Here is a 19,318-nt window from a genome sequence, read left to right as displayed (position 1 = left end):
TTTTTGGTTTTACATAAATGAAGTGGTTCATATACACCATAAACCTTTCTGGTCTAATTCTTAAGATTATACATCTCTACAGAGAGTTACTTAATACTTTTTTTGGCTCTGATAAAATAGCAGACTTGAATGAATGAATGCATTTTATTATATTTTTAGCAATAACAGAGCTACTCTATGGTTATGTCCTGGTATACCTTCTGCACTTCTGAATCAATTTCAATTCCATAGCCCTCTGAAGGTTCTACCACTGCCAGAACACTTAGTCAACTCAAGTGTAAATGCTAAGGATTTGAAGTATCATTACAGGAAAGAGATATAGTCCATGTGGCCTCCTTGATAAACTATCTTACTTTTCATACAGTAGCATCTCTTAAATTCAGTATTGGCTTTAAATCACTGACACCAATTCAGTGACAGCACAGATACCAAAGGTCCATGTCTCATCATTACAATGCCAGAGAACAACAAGCCTCAGGCCACAGATACACCAGAAGAGCATACTGTGGAAATGTGCGTATGTCTGAGGGCCACGTAAGAGACTGTTGAGTAAAATTAAGTGGGTTTGGTTTTTAATTTTAAGTCTGTCTACTCTACATCCATTATTTGACTTAACAGTAAGGATCATCAACTTGAAGAATTAAAAGACTGCAAGGGCTTCCACATGCTCAGGCCACTGTGGTTCATTAATACCTTTCTCAGTATTTTTGGATGAATGTCTATAACCGTCATTTTTTTTTCTTCATATTTTATGCTTGTGCTTTTTAATGTCTACTCTGCATATTTTCTAATTCCATATGTTAACAAATGTTTTAGATTTAAGCAAGTTTGAGACACTTAAGGCTAAAGCATTCATCATGATTGCCTGCCTTAGGCAGGTCCAAAGTAAATGACTGCAAATACAATGTAGCAAAACACTTGCAGGAAATTTAGCCCCCCAAAATTTAAGTCAATCATATATGACACCAAAATCCCCAAAAAGAGCAAAATAAATTCCCCTGTGGAAAGGTCTTCAAGCCATTATTATATTCAGTTAAATTTTTACCATCTGCCTGCAGAGGTGCCGATTCAAATGCCTAATGCCAAAAATGTGGGAGAAAAATCTAGTGATAAGGCATAGTTAATAGACTATTGCTTTGTTCCACACCAGCTGCTAACAGAACAGGATCCTGCAATGTGTAAGATGAAGTCGTAACACGTTCAAATTAAATGCAAAAACCCAATCTCAATATCTAAAGATTGCAATCACAGTAAATATATGGGCAGGAAATTTTATACTGTGCTGGGCTCAATATCTCAATGTTTTAGCTACTATTTTAAACCTTGCAGTCATTCGGAATGCTCTGCCTTACAGAAGTACAAAACACAGCCAATTACTGCAGAGAGGGTATCAAAGACAGTTCATTTCCCACAGCACATTTACCTTTCAGTGCTGCTGGATTCTTCCATGGCAGCATCCTTGCAAGTCATCAGCTTCCTTTGAACGGCAGGTGCAATATCCTTTAGAAGTGAAGCTTTATGCTTGCCTATTTGAAATACGATTATATTGAGAAGTTGGACAAAAATAATGATTTTTCAATTAAAAAACCCTGCATACTTTTATTATTTATTTATTTTTTAAATATAAAAGATTGTTTAATGAAGGATTAGATATGAAATTAGATTGTCATGGTCCTGGATTGTATTTCAGCAAATCAGAATATAGATGGACCCTACAAGTTACCAGGGTGTTGTATTTTTAAACTCCTTACAAAAAGATTGAAAGTCCAAAGCTCAACAAGACAATTTACAAGAGATATAACCTTAAATACTGTAGAAAAATAGCAACTTAACAGGATGAGGGAAAGTACCTGCTGAATTGTAAAAAAACCAAAAAAACCCAGAAAAATGGTTAGACTGACCTTTAATTATAATCACAATGCAGACAACAGCTGTTAGACTAAAAATCCCTTTGATTTCTTCAGAGAGAATGCATTGCATTAATTCATTTGAAAATGACCTAAGGAAAAAAAATCAAGCAAAAATATGTTAGAAAACATGTTTCTTTCAAAACAGAACTAAAAACAACAAGTCTGTGATTATGCTGCTCTGCCACCACAGCTTCAGAGATACCTCGCAGGACAAAGTGGTGATTCCCAGATGACTGAAGACTACATGCTGCTTCTGGAAGTGGGGATATCTGAGTTGGCAGAATGGTAAATTGCTTGGGAAGAAAATAAAAAAAAACTTGTACACAGAATAAGTAGCTGTTAAGAGAAATGAAGAGCTTGTGGACTATTTTGGGAAATTCAATCTGTGAAAAAAAGGAATGGTTCTACTGGAATTTAACTTATGTAATTTGTATTGAAATGTCTAACTTCAATTTCCACCAGGGTTTAAAAAAAATACATTCTATGACTCCAATGGATTGTCACTAACTGCTCATACCCTGAAAACCATTGCTACTTGTAGCCTGATCAGAAATCAGAGTTTAAGTAACTCTGTGGTCTAAAAATGCAGATCTCATAGAAATTAAAATAAATGGGTTTCCAATTACAAAACATTGAAGAAGGTTTATAATTAAATATAGCCCCAAAACACTTCCAAACTACATTTTAGATATTGAAAGTATGGACAGACTAACAGAATCAAAACAACTGTTCATTGCAAATTCTGAGATAAATACTAACTCTATATATATATCTTAAGAGACTCACTTTTAACGAGATGACACTATTACCAGCAGACTTCACAGGTGTTTTGGGACATGTATTAAGTTAAAAAACAAGACAAGGGAGTCAAGGAAGAGTTCTAGCAATCAAGCTGAGCTGCACTATGGAATAAGGCTATGCTACAGAATGAATCCACTAATTGTTCATTATAGTGTTTATGATAAAAATAACAAATATAAATGGGAAGCAATTCTCAAAAACAAAGGAAAAGACAAAACAACAAGAGAGGTGGAGAAGATTTATAATCCTTATACTCATAGAATCACAGAATCATAAAAAGCAATGATGGAAGGGACCTCAAGGATCATCTAGTGCAATCTTTCTAGGTACTACTACAGTTTATATGAGGAGGCTCAGCACCCTGTCAAGCTGAGACTTAAAACTGCCCAATGCGGGGGGATCTACCACTTCCCTTGGAAGACTATTCCAATGTTTGACTGTCCTCATGGTGAAAAATTGACCTGGTGTCCAATCGGAATCTCCCCAGGAGCAACTTGTGCCCATTACCCTTAGAGCACAAAACTAAATGCTGTGAAAAACTAAAGGGGAAATGGAGAGCAATAGATGTTACAATAACATTCCCTAAAATACTTCAAAATACCTCGAGGAGTGTTATTATCTGTTACCAAAACTGAACCCCATAAATACCCTTCAGGCTTTTATTGTCCTAGGATATCAAAATGAAGTATGAAGCTCAGGAAAGAACAAGCCTCCACTAGTGATTCAGTAAATAAGCTTTGTAGAAGCTAAAATATTGCTTCAAAGAGATGAACAAGGTGAAACCTCTTAAGTTCTAAAATAAGTATTACGATGTCATTGATTCATTACCTTAGTTTTATTACATAATTTATGACATATATTTATTCTATGTGGACTAATCTGACCAACTATCAATTCCATTTCTTATTGCTCTTACATTGCTAATCAATAGTGTTCCAATCAGAGTTTGATATTGTTGTTATCACTGTTTAGGTCAGTAAGCATACCAATAGTGTTCCAATCAGAGTTTGATATTGTTATCACTGTTTAGGTCAGTAAGCATATTCTTTAGGTCCATGAAGGAACACTAATTTATTGACCTGTGTAAGACACAATGCAGGTGACTTTCCCCACCTCCCTCTCAAGGGTCTCATGAGCCTTGATCAAATAGAACAGAACAATAAGCTATTTACAAATACATATAAGTAAAAGAGACAGGTAATTGGTTTCCTACTGAAGGAAAGGATACAGAATTGGTCAGATATTGCCAAGTCACTCAGTGTTATCACTGGAACAAGGACTGAAATTCAGTGCTAAAGACTAATTAGTAGCTGATAACAGATGCTGCAGAACCTGGTGCAAGATGATTGTGTGTTCACAGAACAGAAGTTCACATCAGATTCTGTAATGTCGAAAGCTTTTGCTCTGCTGTGGAAAGATGGTAATTTCTGATATATTGAATGATTTACTACTGGTCTCTGATTATGGCCTATCGATACAGATTAGTAATTGGAAACGACCTTAAAAGTAGTCTCAGTCCAAATGCATCAGTGGCACCAGATGTAAATTATCTCCTCACTTAGATCTTCTTTACACCAAAAAAATAAACATTTGAAGGGAGATACATGTGTATGAAAATGATCATAGAAACAATCTGGTCCAAAGTAGCAGTTTCCTTTGACAAGAATGAACAAGATTTTAGAAAATATTCACCGTACCCACTAAATAGAGTAAATTAAAAATCCCAACAGTTTAAGTTTAGTCTTAAAAAAATAAATTACCTAACCCTACTTTTGGGGGCTTTTTAGGACTCAAGATACTTTATTTTGAATTTTGTGCTTTTAATACAGCTGTAGTACAGTTATCACCACGTTTCAGAATGCTATTTCTATTTTAAAAATTATCTCATCTAAATACCTCTGTATCATGGGGACTAATGTTTATAAGTATCATATGAAAGAAGCAAGCCAAGATGTATGATTAAAGACCTCAATTAGATGGACAGTGCTGTAAATTGAACCAACCCCTGCAATCAATAGCTACAAGCAATATGCCAAGTGAAAGGAATTATGAAGTAGTGCAGGTAAGTTTTTCAAGTTTGAATTCAGAAATTAAAACTTTATTGATGGCTTATAAACTGTTCTACCCTAGCAACAACCTTGGACAAATGAAAGTTGAAACATTTACCTGACAACATTAACTGATTTCATAGTTATGGCCATTAAAGTGCTTGAAAGAGGAGGAAGATCTGAAATAGTCTTCGGTAGAGTCAAGTCTTTTTCACTGGAAGCCTAAAAAGGAAAAAAGTTAACAATTGTAGTAAATAAAAAAAGTATATGCATGCAGAAAACATCCAAACAAATCTATATTTCAATAATCACACTAGCCAAGACCTATTCTTAAATAAAAGTTCCTGTGTGCTCTTCAAGTAGCCTTAATGCTATTGTATTGTGTCCAAATAAACAAATTTAAATTAGAAAGCTTAAACACAAATAAAAATTGTATCAGTATATTCTCTCAATCTCTTGCCTACCTGTAGCCTGCTTACTTTTTTTTTTTTAGGGCAAGAGTGAAGAGAAGAAAGCCTTGACACTGGGCAAGCACTGTTCAGCAACAGCCAAAACTAACTGGTGTGCCCTCAACTGTGTTTTAGCCACAAATTTAAACCACAGCACCCTAGGGACCACTGTGGGGAAAGTTAACTCCTTCCCAGCCAGAGCCAGTACAAATACATAGAGAGAACATCTCAAAAACCAGGTTGTTAATCTCCAGCACTGCCTATTTTTTAAAGTCTTCTGTCAGAGGCAGACAGTGAACTAGCTATCAGGACAACTCTATTCTTACACATCTGGTTAACTGGTAGTTAATACCAGGAGATCCATCAATCGGGCTGGTCCTGCTCAGTCAGACCTTTTGCATACTGCAGATGGGGATAAAGTCCCTGTAGTGTGTGAAAGAAACCTGCTGGGTAAAAGTGTTTGGGTCTATCCTGCTTCAGGCAAAGGTAAACCTGTCAGGGGTATTGCTTTTGCTCAGGGACCTGGACATACCTGGTGTGTAATGATGGAAGACGGTGAAGTACAATATGTACCTCAAGGTAATCTGACTTTGGGAGAGAATCCTTAATTTGACAGCATTAACTGGTATTCATCAATCTGAGATGCACCGTAAGACAACTAGCTATCAGGACAACTCTATTCTTACACAGCTGTATTCATCAATCTGAGATGCACCGTAAGACGAAATTATGACAAATAAAATTTCCTGTTTGTTTCATGACAGTACCTACAAAATCTTGAACTGCAGTACAAAGGTCACACTTTCTGAGCATAGTTTTATTGTTCCAACATAATGTTGAAAAGGCAGTAGCTGTAAAAAGAAAAAAAGTCAGCACTAACTTTACCTTCTGTAGCACGGAATTTATCTCTGCTATTATTGCAGCCAGAAGACTAGAGAGAACACCTTGGTGAACTGCTGGGCAAGTTGAATTCCAGCACTGGACTGCATGTATGAATTCTCCAAGAGGCATCTGTATAGAGTGAACCAACTGAAAACAAAGGAAAACAGATACATTTTTTTTTCAGACTGCTTGAATATAATTGAAAGATTTCAGCAAGCTTCTCAGTTGAAGAAGTGCAGATCACACTTTGAAAGCTACTGAGGGATTCTAGTCACCTGGGATCAGTGAGGGAATCAGCAATGTGTTTGGAAACTATGAATTTGAGAGAAACAAACAAATCAATGCTTGTAACAAAGAAGGACTGGAATGTATTTCAGAAGTCCGGAAAAGACCAGCACCTTTTCCAGAGTGACCCACTGTCTAATTTCTGCTATAAAATACAGAGAGCTAACTTTTCTGTGAAGACAGGAGGTTTTGAAGAACTTTAGGACATCATACATATTTTGAAGCTGATATAATTCAGGCTGAAAAGAATTAAATAAATTAACTGCAACTTCTCCCTCACAAGATCATTATATACATAATCTGAACATTTGCTCTGGGTTGAGAAAGTTTATATAACTGCAGCTAAAATTAATAACATATAAGCACTGGAGTAGCTCAGGCTCATAGGCAATAGAATGCATTTTTCTCTAATTTACTCCTTTTTCTGTCATGATGAGATCAACAATGGATAAAAAAATGGTAACAAGGAAGCTTAGAAAATTTAACTGAACATTTAATCAGATGTTGACTCAAGTAATAACCTCAAAGCATCTTAACACATTTGCGTAAAAAATACAGATTCATCTACACATTAAGTAGCAATTTTAAGTGTCCTGTAATACCTGAATCCCTTCTTCCTGTTGTTTCTTGAGTCTACATGCCACACATTCTAAAACTTTCTGGAAGATAGCCTGTACAGCATGGAAAAGATTTGCCATTTCATCTGTCTCAGTATTCTGAGTTACAGACACTTCAATAATTTCTTTTAGAGTGTTCAGTAACACTGGAGCACAAAAGCCACCTCTGTCTAGAGAAAGAGATAAATATCACAATATAAAAACTGTCATGAGATATTCGTCAGGTACAAGCTTGGAATGAAACTCAGTTATATACCATAGATAGCTATAGTTTACAAGTGTAGACAATATATTTAGTTTCTGAGCATGCTTAGCTGAGATTTTCATACAATTAAATCAATATTTCAAGTATAAATCCAGTTTTCCTTCCAATTCTTGAAGTATAGGGATTAAAATTGTAGATTCTTCAGGAACTGAGATCCAATTCTGTCTGTATTATAGGCATAACTTTCCAAACTTAAGCCAAATTTAAGCAGTACTACAATAATGTCTCCTATGGCAGACTGATATATATATTTTCAGTATACATAAATCACTTTTTATATGCATTAAAACCAGTTTTTTTACAAACCCTGAACTATACAGCCATAACTATATGGTTCTGGGTTGACGCTCTGCTTTTTTTCAGCTTTCTGAAAAGCTGCTATAACTTCTGACTATGTTATTGCTACTAGCTAGCATAAGCTGTAAACACTGGTTTCTGAGAAACAGACTCTGAAATTCTAAAAGCAACAGTTCTGCTAATATAAGAAAAGTCAGCTAAGTATACATGGAGATGTTGATATTAATACAAAATATTGTACCTGTTTGTATAACTGAAAGAGTCATCTCTAAAAGATGGGCTTGAAATGTGAGATTGCCAAGGCCAACCATAATGACATCTTTACATACTGTCAGGTAGGACTAGAAAAGAGATGCAAAAGTATATGAGAAACAAAATCTATATAAAGTAACACTTCAGTAAAACCTAAAAATAATAAAAACATTAAATCTTAGCCAAGTTGCCCTGAAAGCTGGTGCATTTACTTGGAGTTACTCAGTTCACAACCTCTGAAAAGCAGGAGCTCCGAGCAGTTCTCCAAATACTTCCATTGTCCTTTCCTCCAGCAAACACAGTTTCACAAAAGGCAGTACATCCTCTTTTTTACTCAGGCTCAGATCAGAGGCACTGATACTTAGCATTTACTGAGGCAGAATATGACATCTCTATCTTGAACAGCGAAATTAAAAACAGAATACAAGAAGAGCTCTTCCCTAGAGACACGTTACATACTGAACAGATTGTAATACTAATGTATAGAAAGAGTGAAGTACAGAATTTTTAATCAGTCTATGTACATGTGAGCTGGGTTCTTCAAGGACACTGACTGTGACTAGAATTAGTCCACCTTTACACCTTGACCCAACTCCAAAAGGACCCATAGCTCAACGCAAAATCCACCTTGTGCTAAGTGGTATGTCATGGCAATGTAACAGAAAATATTTTTAAACTAGCTAAAACCACCTCCACATTATAGAATCAAATACTTTCTTTAAAGGACAAATGAAGGTAAGGGATAAGGGACACTGCCAGTGGCGACGTTCAGGTTTGCCTCAGAGGGCCTATCAGCCCCACTCAACAAATCAGTGGCTTAGAGACCAGCCTCCCAGTGAATCCCTGTCTGGAACTGCAAGTGCAAAACTGAGTAACAGACCAAGCAGAGAAGGAAAGGAGAAATCGACATGTCACAGGGAGAGTGACAGAGAAATGTAAGTGTAGTAAGAGGAGCGACCCTAGCCCCTTTCATATACATCAGTATAGAAGAAGGAACTGTAAATATTGCATAATATATGGTTATTTTGAGACAAACTAGGTCTGATTTTAATGCCAGTATTGTTACCAAATATACACTCCAAACAATTAAAAAGCACAATCAATACCTCATCTAATAAAAAAAGAGTATACAAGGGGAGAGGCAAACAGGAGCTGCTTAACAAGCATGTTCCTTATTACAGGAGATGCAAGAGGCCTGGATTCTCTTCTTGACTTCCAGACAAGTCACACCAGTCCTTAACCTCAGTTTCTTCTATGGAAATAATGATACAAATAGACTTTAAGATCTGCTAGTAAAGATCATTGTGCTTCATTACAGGCTAGTCAAGTAATATGCCAGGTATGTTTTAAAGGTGGTAACTGCCTATCTTACTGCTTATCAATAACATCTAATTCTCATTTTGTATTCAAATCTCAGAAATTGATTGCAAACATTCTGGTAATGCTGGTAGATTTCAAATTTTGTGTCTTGTCTTTCTATAAGGCCAAGTTCTGTGCCTCCAAACTTTTAAAAAATAGCCACAAAAGAGTTACAATATGCATATTTAATTTTTCATTCAGAGAGAAGAGACAAAGGCATATAAAACACACAAGAAACCTGTACCAGAAAAAAACTACGTTTAAGTTTACTATCTCTTTATATTTTTAAAAAATCCATTTGGCTGCAGCAGCAGGATTTAGTACAAGAGAGACCACTTCATTATTAAATTCCCAGGTAACTCACATCCTATCTCTCTGCTGAAGTTCCAAAGATGGGTTCTATGGGACTCAGCATGAGAATGAAGCAAAATGAGTTCCTCATGGTATAATTTCATTTATTTCTTCTGAGGAAGCAGGAAGGCAAGGAAGGAAACAAGCAAGCAAGCAAGCAAACATCATTAGGTCTGAATCCTCTCTCATAACCACACCAACTTCCTGGTCCTCTAAGTCATCTATTGTGCTATTCTACAGAACCTATCCAGCTGCAATGACTCTGTCATTTCCAGGACCTTCTAGGCTAAAGAACAGGTTATTAGGTGATAGCATAACAGGTAACTAGACACTTGTTTTCATCAACTCATTTTCCTCTCCTTTTCAGAACTGAGATTAACTTTAAGTTAATGCACTTTACATAAAACAGCATAAATACTACCTTTATTTAATATGGGTGAGACGAGAGATTGAGGACAAGAACTACTTGCTAGAAACCTAAAATTTGGAAGACCCAGTTACATCATCTGCTATGCCAGAAATTTCTTGAGTGAGCATTTTCACAAGTGTGAAACATAAAACACGTTCCATCCTCACTTCAACAAATATGATTAAAATAAATATTATGCACTAGTAGGTGAAAGAAGTTTAGATGAGTACAAGGTATTATTCACTCCAATTACATGATTTAACTGATAAGGTACATGTGATTATATTTTTTATATTTATAATATATAACGACTATAACCAACTTCAAACCAATTAAAAAAGCATGTGATTTCAAGCAATCAAAGGAAAAGCACAAAACTGCAACCTCAGAGCAATCAAGACTATATTTCATTCACTTGGTGGGCTCCATTAACTGCAGTGCACTGTATTAACCAGTATACAATTGCTACATATATGGCTTTTCAGATTGGCAGTTTATGTTGTAAGAGACCTCTAACCTGGATAATTAATTCAGAAACATTATTGTGTTTTGAAATTACATCCTCTTGATCACTTGCTAGTACAAAAGGTACAACTTGACTTTCTATCCAATTGCCTGTCTCCTTCAGAAGTGAAAGGTAATCTTCTCCTTCTTCAGAAAACTGGAAAAAAAATAAAATAGAAGTTTACCAATTGTCTTTCTAATTCTCCTGGAATTTCTTTAAGATGTCAGCTCTAACTCCAGCCTATTCCAATAAGGCACAACCATACCTTGTTCTGAAGATGGATACTCAACCTGCAAAAGAGGCTGAAGGCTCTTAGGCCAGTTGCTTGACTGCAGCTACCAGAGCCTGCATCAGTTGCTTTGAGAATTGAGCCAAGAACATCCTGAAATATCAAGGTTTAAATTTATATTTTATAGAAAATCCTTAAGTGTTTAGGTTTTTTTCCAACAGATTTAAACAAAAGATTTAAGAAACTGAAAACCTACACCCCAAAAAAAACCCCTACAAAATGAACCACCAAAACCAAATCAACCAAACATAAAAAATCCCAAAAATTAACAGGTGTACTTTCAAATACTTCCATTTTGCAATGCCATAGCTGATTTTCAGACTATTTCTTACTTGTACATTCCAAAAGTCAGGGTCCTTAAAAATGCTCTACACTAGATCACAAAAATTTGGAGACACCTAAAAACTGACAAGGTAGTTTAAATACACCATCTATAAACAACTCTGAATTAATGTAAGTCTAGTTTAGAATATAACTGGTTTAGAATAGTAAGTACAAATATAAAGGAAAACATTTTTATGGGAGGGAAGAAGAAATAATTAATCTTATTTATTTACTTATTCTTGCAGGCCTTTAATTTGAGTCACGCAATATATGTTTTTAAGCACTCTTTATAAGCCCTGTTTATGGTACAGAGAACCTACCTTTGCAGCACTGAGAATTTTCAAAAGCTTCTTCAGTTTCTTTTTAGGAACTGACAGTAGGTAACCACGATTAACAGGATGAGTCAATAAATATTCAATGTAGTCAAGTGCTAATTCTGGCTTCGACTCATGTGTTACATGGATTTGAACTCGTCGTTTAGATGCTTTAACACTCTAGATGAGAAGAAAGGATGAAACCAGTACAATACTGTTAGACTCTTACTTTACAACTAATTTCAAGGCAGAATATCAGAATACTATGGCCTTTTGAGGCTTCTTTTATTAGAAGAAAAAAAAAAAGCCAATGTCTTTATGTAATCTAGCAATTCTTTAATTCTTTGATGTATGCATATGCACACCTTCTTTGGGGCTAGAGTGTCAGACAACCAATCACAGGCTAATTCCAGAATATGTCCCACTTGACCCCAGCGACACATGCAATCTATGAGCGTAGAGTATTTGTTTTGGTTAGCTCCACTGTCAATATTTCTGAGTCTGGAGATCACACCACAGCTTAAAGAAAACAAACAAAAGAGATTAATTAGCTTTACATCCATTAGTGCAGAAATAATTCCAAGGAAATCAACCAGTATAATACCAAAAAATATTCACCAATGGCTCAAAGGCATATTTGCACCTCAGAATTTACTAAGCTACTGAATTTGTTTAGTGGATTACTTTATCCACATGGGCACTTAATACATCAAGTTGTGAAAAATTAACAAATACAGTCAACACAAGATTTCTTGTCATTCGTATTTTGGATTTAAAATTCAGTACCTGAAGGTAGGAATAGCAGTAGGGGGCATAAAGGATGCCAAAATAACCAATGGAGTCGTGCAACGGTCATCCTAGGATAAAAAAGTACATGGTATTATGTATGTGTTCAGATACACACATGCACACAAAACTACAGAGAGTACTGAAAAAGGATGATTAAATTCTATCAAATAATTTTTTCCATTTTTTCACTATAAATTGAACTGAAAGAAGCTTGTAACAACATGTGGCTTCCAATCTGAAATTTCTGATTTCTATTTCAGAGGTCAGTTATCAATTACGTTATTGAGCTTTCTGATAAACTGTCAGAACTACCATAATTATGGCCCCATTAGATTAATACCCATTGCAAAAGAAATAACAGCTCTAGATAACAGTTTGGTTTTAGTAGAGGCTAATATTTAATTGCACAACTATGACACCATCTAAGTGTAACACTGAAGTATGTGGTGCCTTAAATGAACATTCATTAATATCAGAAGTTTATAAAAAGGACTCTAAAGGAAAGGGTACCTATATTTAACACTGGTAGTGTACCAGTTAAAGTTAAGTTGTTAAAACACATCATAGTACAAGGTCTAGATCATGACATAGTCCCACTTGGATTATATAGAAACCAATCTACATGAAACAAACGAAATTATTAGCTACTTAGACATTTGAAGAGATAAACTCTTTTAAAGATATTTTTTAAAAGAACATTTAAAAATACATTCCTAGCTTTTCAGGAAAGAAACATGCTGCTTCGATATGCAGTCTTTTAGGAACCAAGCCTCTGATGACAGGTCTTTTTTAGATCCAAGCAGCTTAATCACTCTAAGAATATCCAAGTCAAAGAGGTTGCTTGCTAAAGCTGGATATCTTCTCTGCTTACAAGAACCGTTCAGGAGGGATGTTACATCCTCTACCAAAAAAAGATTTGGAATGTCTTTGACAGCTTCCAAATGCTTTCAGGGTAGAGAGAGCATTTGGTATATCTGTGCTGCAGAATATCATGTAGCAATGAAGCAAGTTACACTCTCTGATTATCTAAAGCAAACTTGAATGTAAGTGTAACAGCCGGCATAAGTCAGTACACTTCAACATAAAAGCCATAAACCAAAAAAAAAAGACATCCAGTAGGTAATCCTTCCAAATGCACTGCAGGGCACAGCAGATACTATTAATAACTATCAAAAGACAGCATCCTGAAGAGTAACAGAAGAACAATTAAACAGATCAAGGAGACAAAAAATATGAGAATGACTGATTTTAATTAATTGCTTATATCAAACCCAAACAATGAATAAGTGCATCAAAAGATCATTAGAGAGTAGAATCACATTAGCAGAAACCAAACACAAGAAAGTGAAAAAGGAGCCTCAGCTGCTTCAGTTGTCTGTTCCAGCAACTGGATTATAAAGAAGTGGTGGTGGTATAAGAGTTTGGGAGGGAGTGGATAGAACAACATGTGGACTCATTTACACCGCATATTTTTTCTGCAATGGCATATTTTAGCTACCAATTTCCAAAAGTTCTGAAAACATTCAAAAGAATGGAATCCTATAAAAACATTACAAGAAGAGCCATTTATTCCAGAACTGTTTCTGTGTTGACTATGTAGATACTGGTTCATCCATCAGATATTGCAATTGGAGAAGAGCTTCTACACATTTGTGGAATTGCAAGAAAGTTGCTATTATTATTGGTTTATAGCAACAATGAAAAAGAATAGTTAATGACATGAAAATAGATACAAGACTTAACCCATAAAAGCATCTTGAGAAAATACTAAGTACTTCCAGGAAAACCTAGGCTTTCTTTACCTTAAATACTTTAAAATATTCAGGAAGTACAGAAGCAAATTTTCTGATGGCATAATCTTTGGCATCTTCATTGTGATCTAGTGCTTTGTGAATACTTTTCCACAGAATTACAGTAATCTCCAATAAACTTGCCATGCTGGCCACATCAGCTACTGACAACACATTATCCAACACCTGGAATACAAACAAATATTACCTATTATAGTCTAAAATATGAATTTTGTTTAAAAAAAGGTTTTAAAAACCCCTGAAAATCCTACTAGTTTCACAAAGGCCCTGTGTTACTTGAAGAACATGAACTCCATGATTCAGTCTTACTTGCTATATATAACTTGAGTCATCTTGCAATGTTAATTTTCTGAATAATTTAATTGCAGAATCAAAGCAATTTATAATTAGTACTGGAATTATGGAAGCATTAATTTTAAATACACATCATACCCTTTCTATCTATTGCAGGGAATGAGAAAACCATCATGGCAGTTCTCTCCTAATTCCACAAATGCCCAAATGCTTTCCCTCAGATTTCTGTCACATCAGTAACTGCCTAATTCTAAAATTAAACAGGAAAAGAGTTACCAGAATGTATCATTAAGTGGACATTCTTACACTTGTATTCTCCTTTCCACTTTCATCTTCATTTTCATCACTATCATGAATACTCTCTTTCATTGCTTTCTGGATGCAGGCATTCAAGCAGCGTCGAATAGTAAGCATCAATTTAGCTACGTTTAAACATAACAAGAATTAATTAGACATTTACTATTTGTTAAGAATGTTGCTAGTAAATGCTTTCAAGTATAATGCTAGAAAGTCAGTCCGAAAAGCATGCAACATAATAAGAAATTTCTATGAAAAAATAATTACATTTCTTGGTAAAAAGAAATGGAAAAAATGCAAAAATGTTTTATATTCTCAAGTATGAAGAAATGGCAACATTATCACCAGGTTCTATACTTTCATTGTTAATAAAAGTCTACTCAAAGAAAACCAACCAGCCACCACCTTACCAAATCAGGATCAGAGGATGCTCTCACAACTACATTCATCTGGCACAGCTATTAATTTAATGACCTATTTTTAGTAATATCCAATGCAATATACTCCAATGTCAATTCCACTTATTTATAAAAAGATGTAGTAGCACAGCCATTGCACTCCATAATAAGGAGCTCATCTCTAGATAAAACTAAAAGGGTTATATCCACTCTGGGGAAAGAATGACTAGATGAAATACACTACCATGTGTTATTTCAAAACTACCTTACCAAGGTCATAAGATCAGTCAAGGGGCAATAGCTTGGGCATTTCACCCAAATCACTCCATGCTGACTACTTTGTTTTTATAGTATCAGAACTCCTCTGAAACAAAACTCTCCCAGTTTTACTTGGTTCAATAGCACTATCCTCTGGGTAGTATATATTCTTTTCACTGAAAGTCTTTGAAGCTTTTAACAGGAAGCAGGACATCTTAGATTTTGTCTGAGCAATTTGAAAATACTACTGACCCACAAATCCCAGATTATAAGAAAAATATTTTTCACCTTCTATACAATCTCCCACATAAAAATGTCAAATTAGTTGAGACATCAACGCATTTTATTTCACTATCTCCTCATAACAAATACATATCAATTTGGATGGTTTTAAGGGAAGAGAGAGACCAGGTAACACAAAAACATTGAACACTTCATCGCTGAAACAGCTTATGGCTGTTGTCAGCAGGATTCATTTCTGGTGTCAAGAATGCAGCAAACAACAAAGTCATGTTATACTAAAACCAAAAGATCTAGCAACACTGTTACAGAAAAAAATTTAAAAGCAATGACATGATGTCCAAAGACTCATAATGTTTTGCACTTTACCTATATTGGTGGGGGCAGTATATTCATAAGCATATTGATAGAACTTCCTGGCTGCTGCTGGATTCATCTGAATTAGAGTAACACAGCGCTCACACCACACGTCCTCAGGTTGGTTAATGGGAAAGAAAGAGTTGAACAAGAGATTCACTATGCGTCGTGACACAGGCCGGGAGTCAACTTCCAGACGACTCAGAAGATGCTCCATAGAACAGATTTTCCAGAACTTTTTGAAGAGAGAAAAAAATATTAAGAGTTAGAAAAAAGTTAAGAGGAAAAACCAATCACCTAATGCATTGTTGTCCACATCAAGTCTCAACAACTGTAAACAGCTTTTACCAGAGAATTGTGAGTATTTTTATCAAAATACCAGCATTTGCTTGAGGTCACGTATTGCTGCAAAAATCCTACTTTTGACATTCCTCTAAAACTCCTGGTATCTCTGATATACCAGTAAAATTCTGGTTTAAGCAATTCCAGGAACTAATCAGGAAGAGTTATTTACTCTACAAGGATATCACTTCAAAATATACCTATTGGTCACTATGTGCCATGTTTCATACTCTCATCATAGGACAAAGTAGGACCAAACTACCTACATGTGTGGTACACATCCTAAAATCCTGTACAGAACAAGACCCATTCTATAACTATCCCGAACCATCAACTGCATCCCATCGTGAGCAGAGCTCTAGCTTATCTGTAGCACAGTAATCAAAGGCTATGAACTACAGAAAGAATAAACAGCTTGTTATGCCAGCAGTAATACTACTCACATTTGTAACTTTTGTGAGAAGTTCTTTAATTCTACTGGATGCTTTCAGACAACGCCCAAAAAATAGGCTTTCTTGGCACCATTTGCTTCAACTTTCATACTGAATGACAAAAAACTTTCAAATAATAATTTTTTACACATTGAAGATGAGTATTCATACTTTGTTTTTAAAAGACTGTACACAAAGTAACAGCATTAAAAATTGATTTTGCATCCTTGGTGCTATTCAATACAAGTTTAAAAAAAAGCTTGTTTGTATTTTACTACACAGAGAAGTGATATTAACAGATTAAATCATGACTGAAAGTGTAAGTCCTTCAAATCATACTTGTATGTCATGGAGTTAAAACGCAGCGCAAGAAGCTATGAGTGCCTCTCAGGTTACAGAGTAATATAGAAAGTAATATTAAAAAATAAAGTATTATAAAAATTACACATCATAAATTATTAGAGAAATATGCTTGTTGAGTATTTTTTAAATAAATAACTACAGAAGAATATGATAGAAATCATTATTAAGATTTCAGAATAACTTTTAGAACAACAGTTCTGTGATCTGCTGATGCTGTGAAGCAAGTGACAGATACCCTAACATGGAGGCACCACCAGTGAGTTCCACTGTCACTGATACTTCTGCCACTCTACCTCAGATTTACCTGGTAAAGTCTGACTTTAGAACCTGCTGAAGTGGAAACTTCATGGAAAATGCTTTCCTTTCAGTACTGTCATTTATTTATAACTCTGAATTGCCTCAGTTATCTCAAATAATCTTAACAACCAGAGCCAATTGTCTAAGTAAAAGTACAGCTGCACATAGTTAACCACAGGAGATCTGCAGACATTACTAGGACCTGCTGGAAACTTCTTGTGCTGACAGTCTGAATGACAATACCTTTTACTTGCAGCATTTGTCTCCATTTCACATGTTCTGTGGCCTTGCCTAATCAATGTATTGAGGCGTGTAATTTGGAAGTAACAAACTTACTGTTGCATTTTTGTAATCCTTATCCTGAGCCTGTGAGCAAGAAGCCAAAAGCCCTCAATTGCAAAACTGCTGCCCATTTATCTTGTCTTCTGAGTATACTTAGGGAATTTGGAAGCTACTGAGGTGTTCTAATCTCAATATAATGTCTTTGAGGTCCTGTCACCAAAGTCAGAATGCACACATTTGGCAAGTAGATAATTGTCATGTTAAGGATAGATGTGCTCCTTGAGCACTGATGCCTTAAAAATCTAACAAACTAAGGATCAAATTTAATTCTCTCCTGAACAACAAAGATACATACCTCTGACTTCACAGAGCATGTGCCTAGAATAAGATATGCATGTCCTAATAATTAGGCTTAGCAAGAGATAAATTCATTATTAAAATAAAACATAAAACTAAAATTAGGAAACTATTAACAGCAGAGAATGCAGAAAGAGCCCAAAGATGCCATAATGCCTAAGGCTGGACAGTATCACCCTAAATAATATTCCACAGCAGAAAACAAATTTTGTTCAAAATCACTATAAAAAGATATCATAATCCCGAAGGACAAGTCCACGAAAGACAAATTGAAATTATAAAAACAGGTAAATAAAAGTAAAGAGGGAAGTCGGTAGTCGTTAGGCGTTTAGAAGGTGAAAAAGTCCCGGCTTAAGCTAACGAGCTGGAGGCGTGGTGGTACCGACTGCTCTGGCCAGGCATGGCCAGCAGAGGGCAGGGAAGACACAAACATCCTGCAGAAAAAGGTCTGCTGGCTGCTTGTGATGCCAGCACCCTCTGGAAAAAAGGCAGGCAAGCACAAACGCCACTGACCTACTAATCACCCAAAGGTAGTAAAAAATGTGAGGGAGAGGAAAAGGACAAGAATATACTGGCTCAACTAAAAGCCAGACCTTCTAGAATGTCTATATAATCTATGCCATTAGTAATCATTACTAATAGACTCTCAAAATCACTGGAAATACATACTTCTGTGTGCTACTACCTAGATTTGGAACAACACCATTAAAATGGACAGAATCTGCAGGTCTTAGAAACAGACTCAGTTAGATGCTTAAATATATGAAGAGGGGAAAAGCTGAAATAAAGAGTATTACTACATTAAACATGTTTTTTAAATTCCTTTTAAGAATACTGCAACAGTCTCAAACATTTTTTTTTTTTTTTATTATAAAACCTTTATTTTATCTCCTTCATGCTACTTATCAAGTGTTGCTTATCCTACCTTAGCAGCCTTGGTAGCCTTAACTTTCAGCAGCATATCAACAAAAGCCACTCGCACTTTCTCTGAATTGTCATGAAGACTGAGTGTGACTGCTGGCAGGAGCTGTTCCAGCAATGGATGGCTTAGTTTGTTGTCCAAAATTATTGGTAGGCACTGCAAGAAAAAAAGATTTGAAGAGCAGGTTTGCAAAAAGTTGTAGCCAAAAATTTTTTAACTGGACCATGACACTTCTATGGTTAAACAATTAGGGACAGTAACTGTGTGTGTTTTTTCTTGTAATGCTCTTTAGTAAAAATTGCTATGGTTATTTCAATTTTTCAGTGAAAAGTGAGTTAAATTCAGATAAAGCAGCCTCAGGTCTACACTGAGGCCAAGGTCTTGCCTTCTACCTGAAGGCACAGTGTCAAGTACCTTCTGTGGCAGCAATACAAGCTCCCTGAACTCTCCTGACTTCAGAAATATATCTTTTTTTGCCAAGTTAATTTTAATCAGCACTTTCTTCTTGTCCAGTATAGATCCC

General features: G+C 35.5%; 1 protein-coding gene across 1 annotated transcript in view; it reads right to left on the bottom strand.

The window, feature by feature from the left end:
* Positions 1–1,419: 1,419 nt before the first annotated feature.
* Positions 1,420–19,318, bottom strand: part of NCAPG2 (non-SMC condensin II complex, subunit G2) — a 36,314-nt gene continuing 18,415 nt past the window's right edge. The window contains exons 13-27 of the mRNA XM_010007047.1: positions 18,799–18,951; positions 15,814–16,036; positions 14,558–14,673; positions 13,949–14,122; positions 12,144–12,214; positions 11,723–11,876; positions 11,364–11,537; positions 10,696–10,812; positions 10,443–10,586; positions 7,796–7,895; positions 6,978–7,162; positions 6,094–6,237; positions 4,878–4,981; positions 1,902–1,999; positions 1,420–1,526 (exon numbers count right to left, since the gene is read on the bottom strand). Coding sequence (XP_010005349.1) covers positions 1,420–1,526; positions 1,902–1,999; positions 4,878–4,981; positions 6,094–6,237; positions 6,978–7,162; positions 7,796–7,895; positions 10,443–10,586; positions 10,696–10,812; positions 11,364–11,537; positions 11,723–11,876; positions 12,144–12,214; positions 13,949–14,122; positions 14,558–14,673; positions 15,814–16,036; positions 18,799–18,951 — 2,064 coding nt within the window. The remainder of the gene's footprint in view (positions 1,527–1,901; positions 2,000–4,877; positions 4,982–6,093; positions 6,238–6,977; positions 7,163–7,795; positions 7,896–10,442; positions 10,587–10,695; positions 10,813–11,363; positions 11,538–11,722; positions 11,877–12,143; positions 12,215–13,948; positions 14,123–14,557; positions 14,674–15,813; positions 16,037–18,798; positions 18,952–19,318) is intronic.

The sequence above is a fragment of the Chaetura pelagica genome, unplaced genomic scaffold (assembly GCF_000747805.2).
Source record: "Chaetura pelagica isolate M959 unplaced genomic scaffold, ChaPel_1.0 scaffold17, whole genome shotgun sequence".
NCBI classification, from domain to species: Eukaryota; Metazoa; Chordata; class Aves; order Apodiformes; family Apodidae; genus Chaetura; species Chaetura pelagica.
This window is presented reverse-complemented; position numbering and strand designations above follow the sequence as displayed.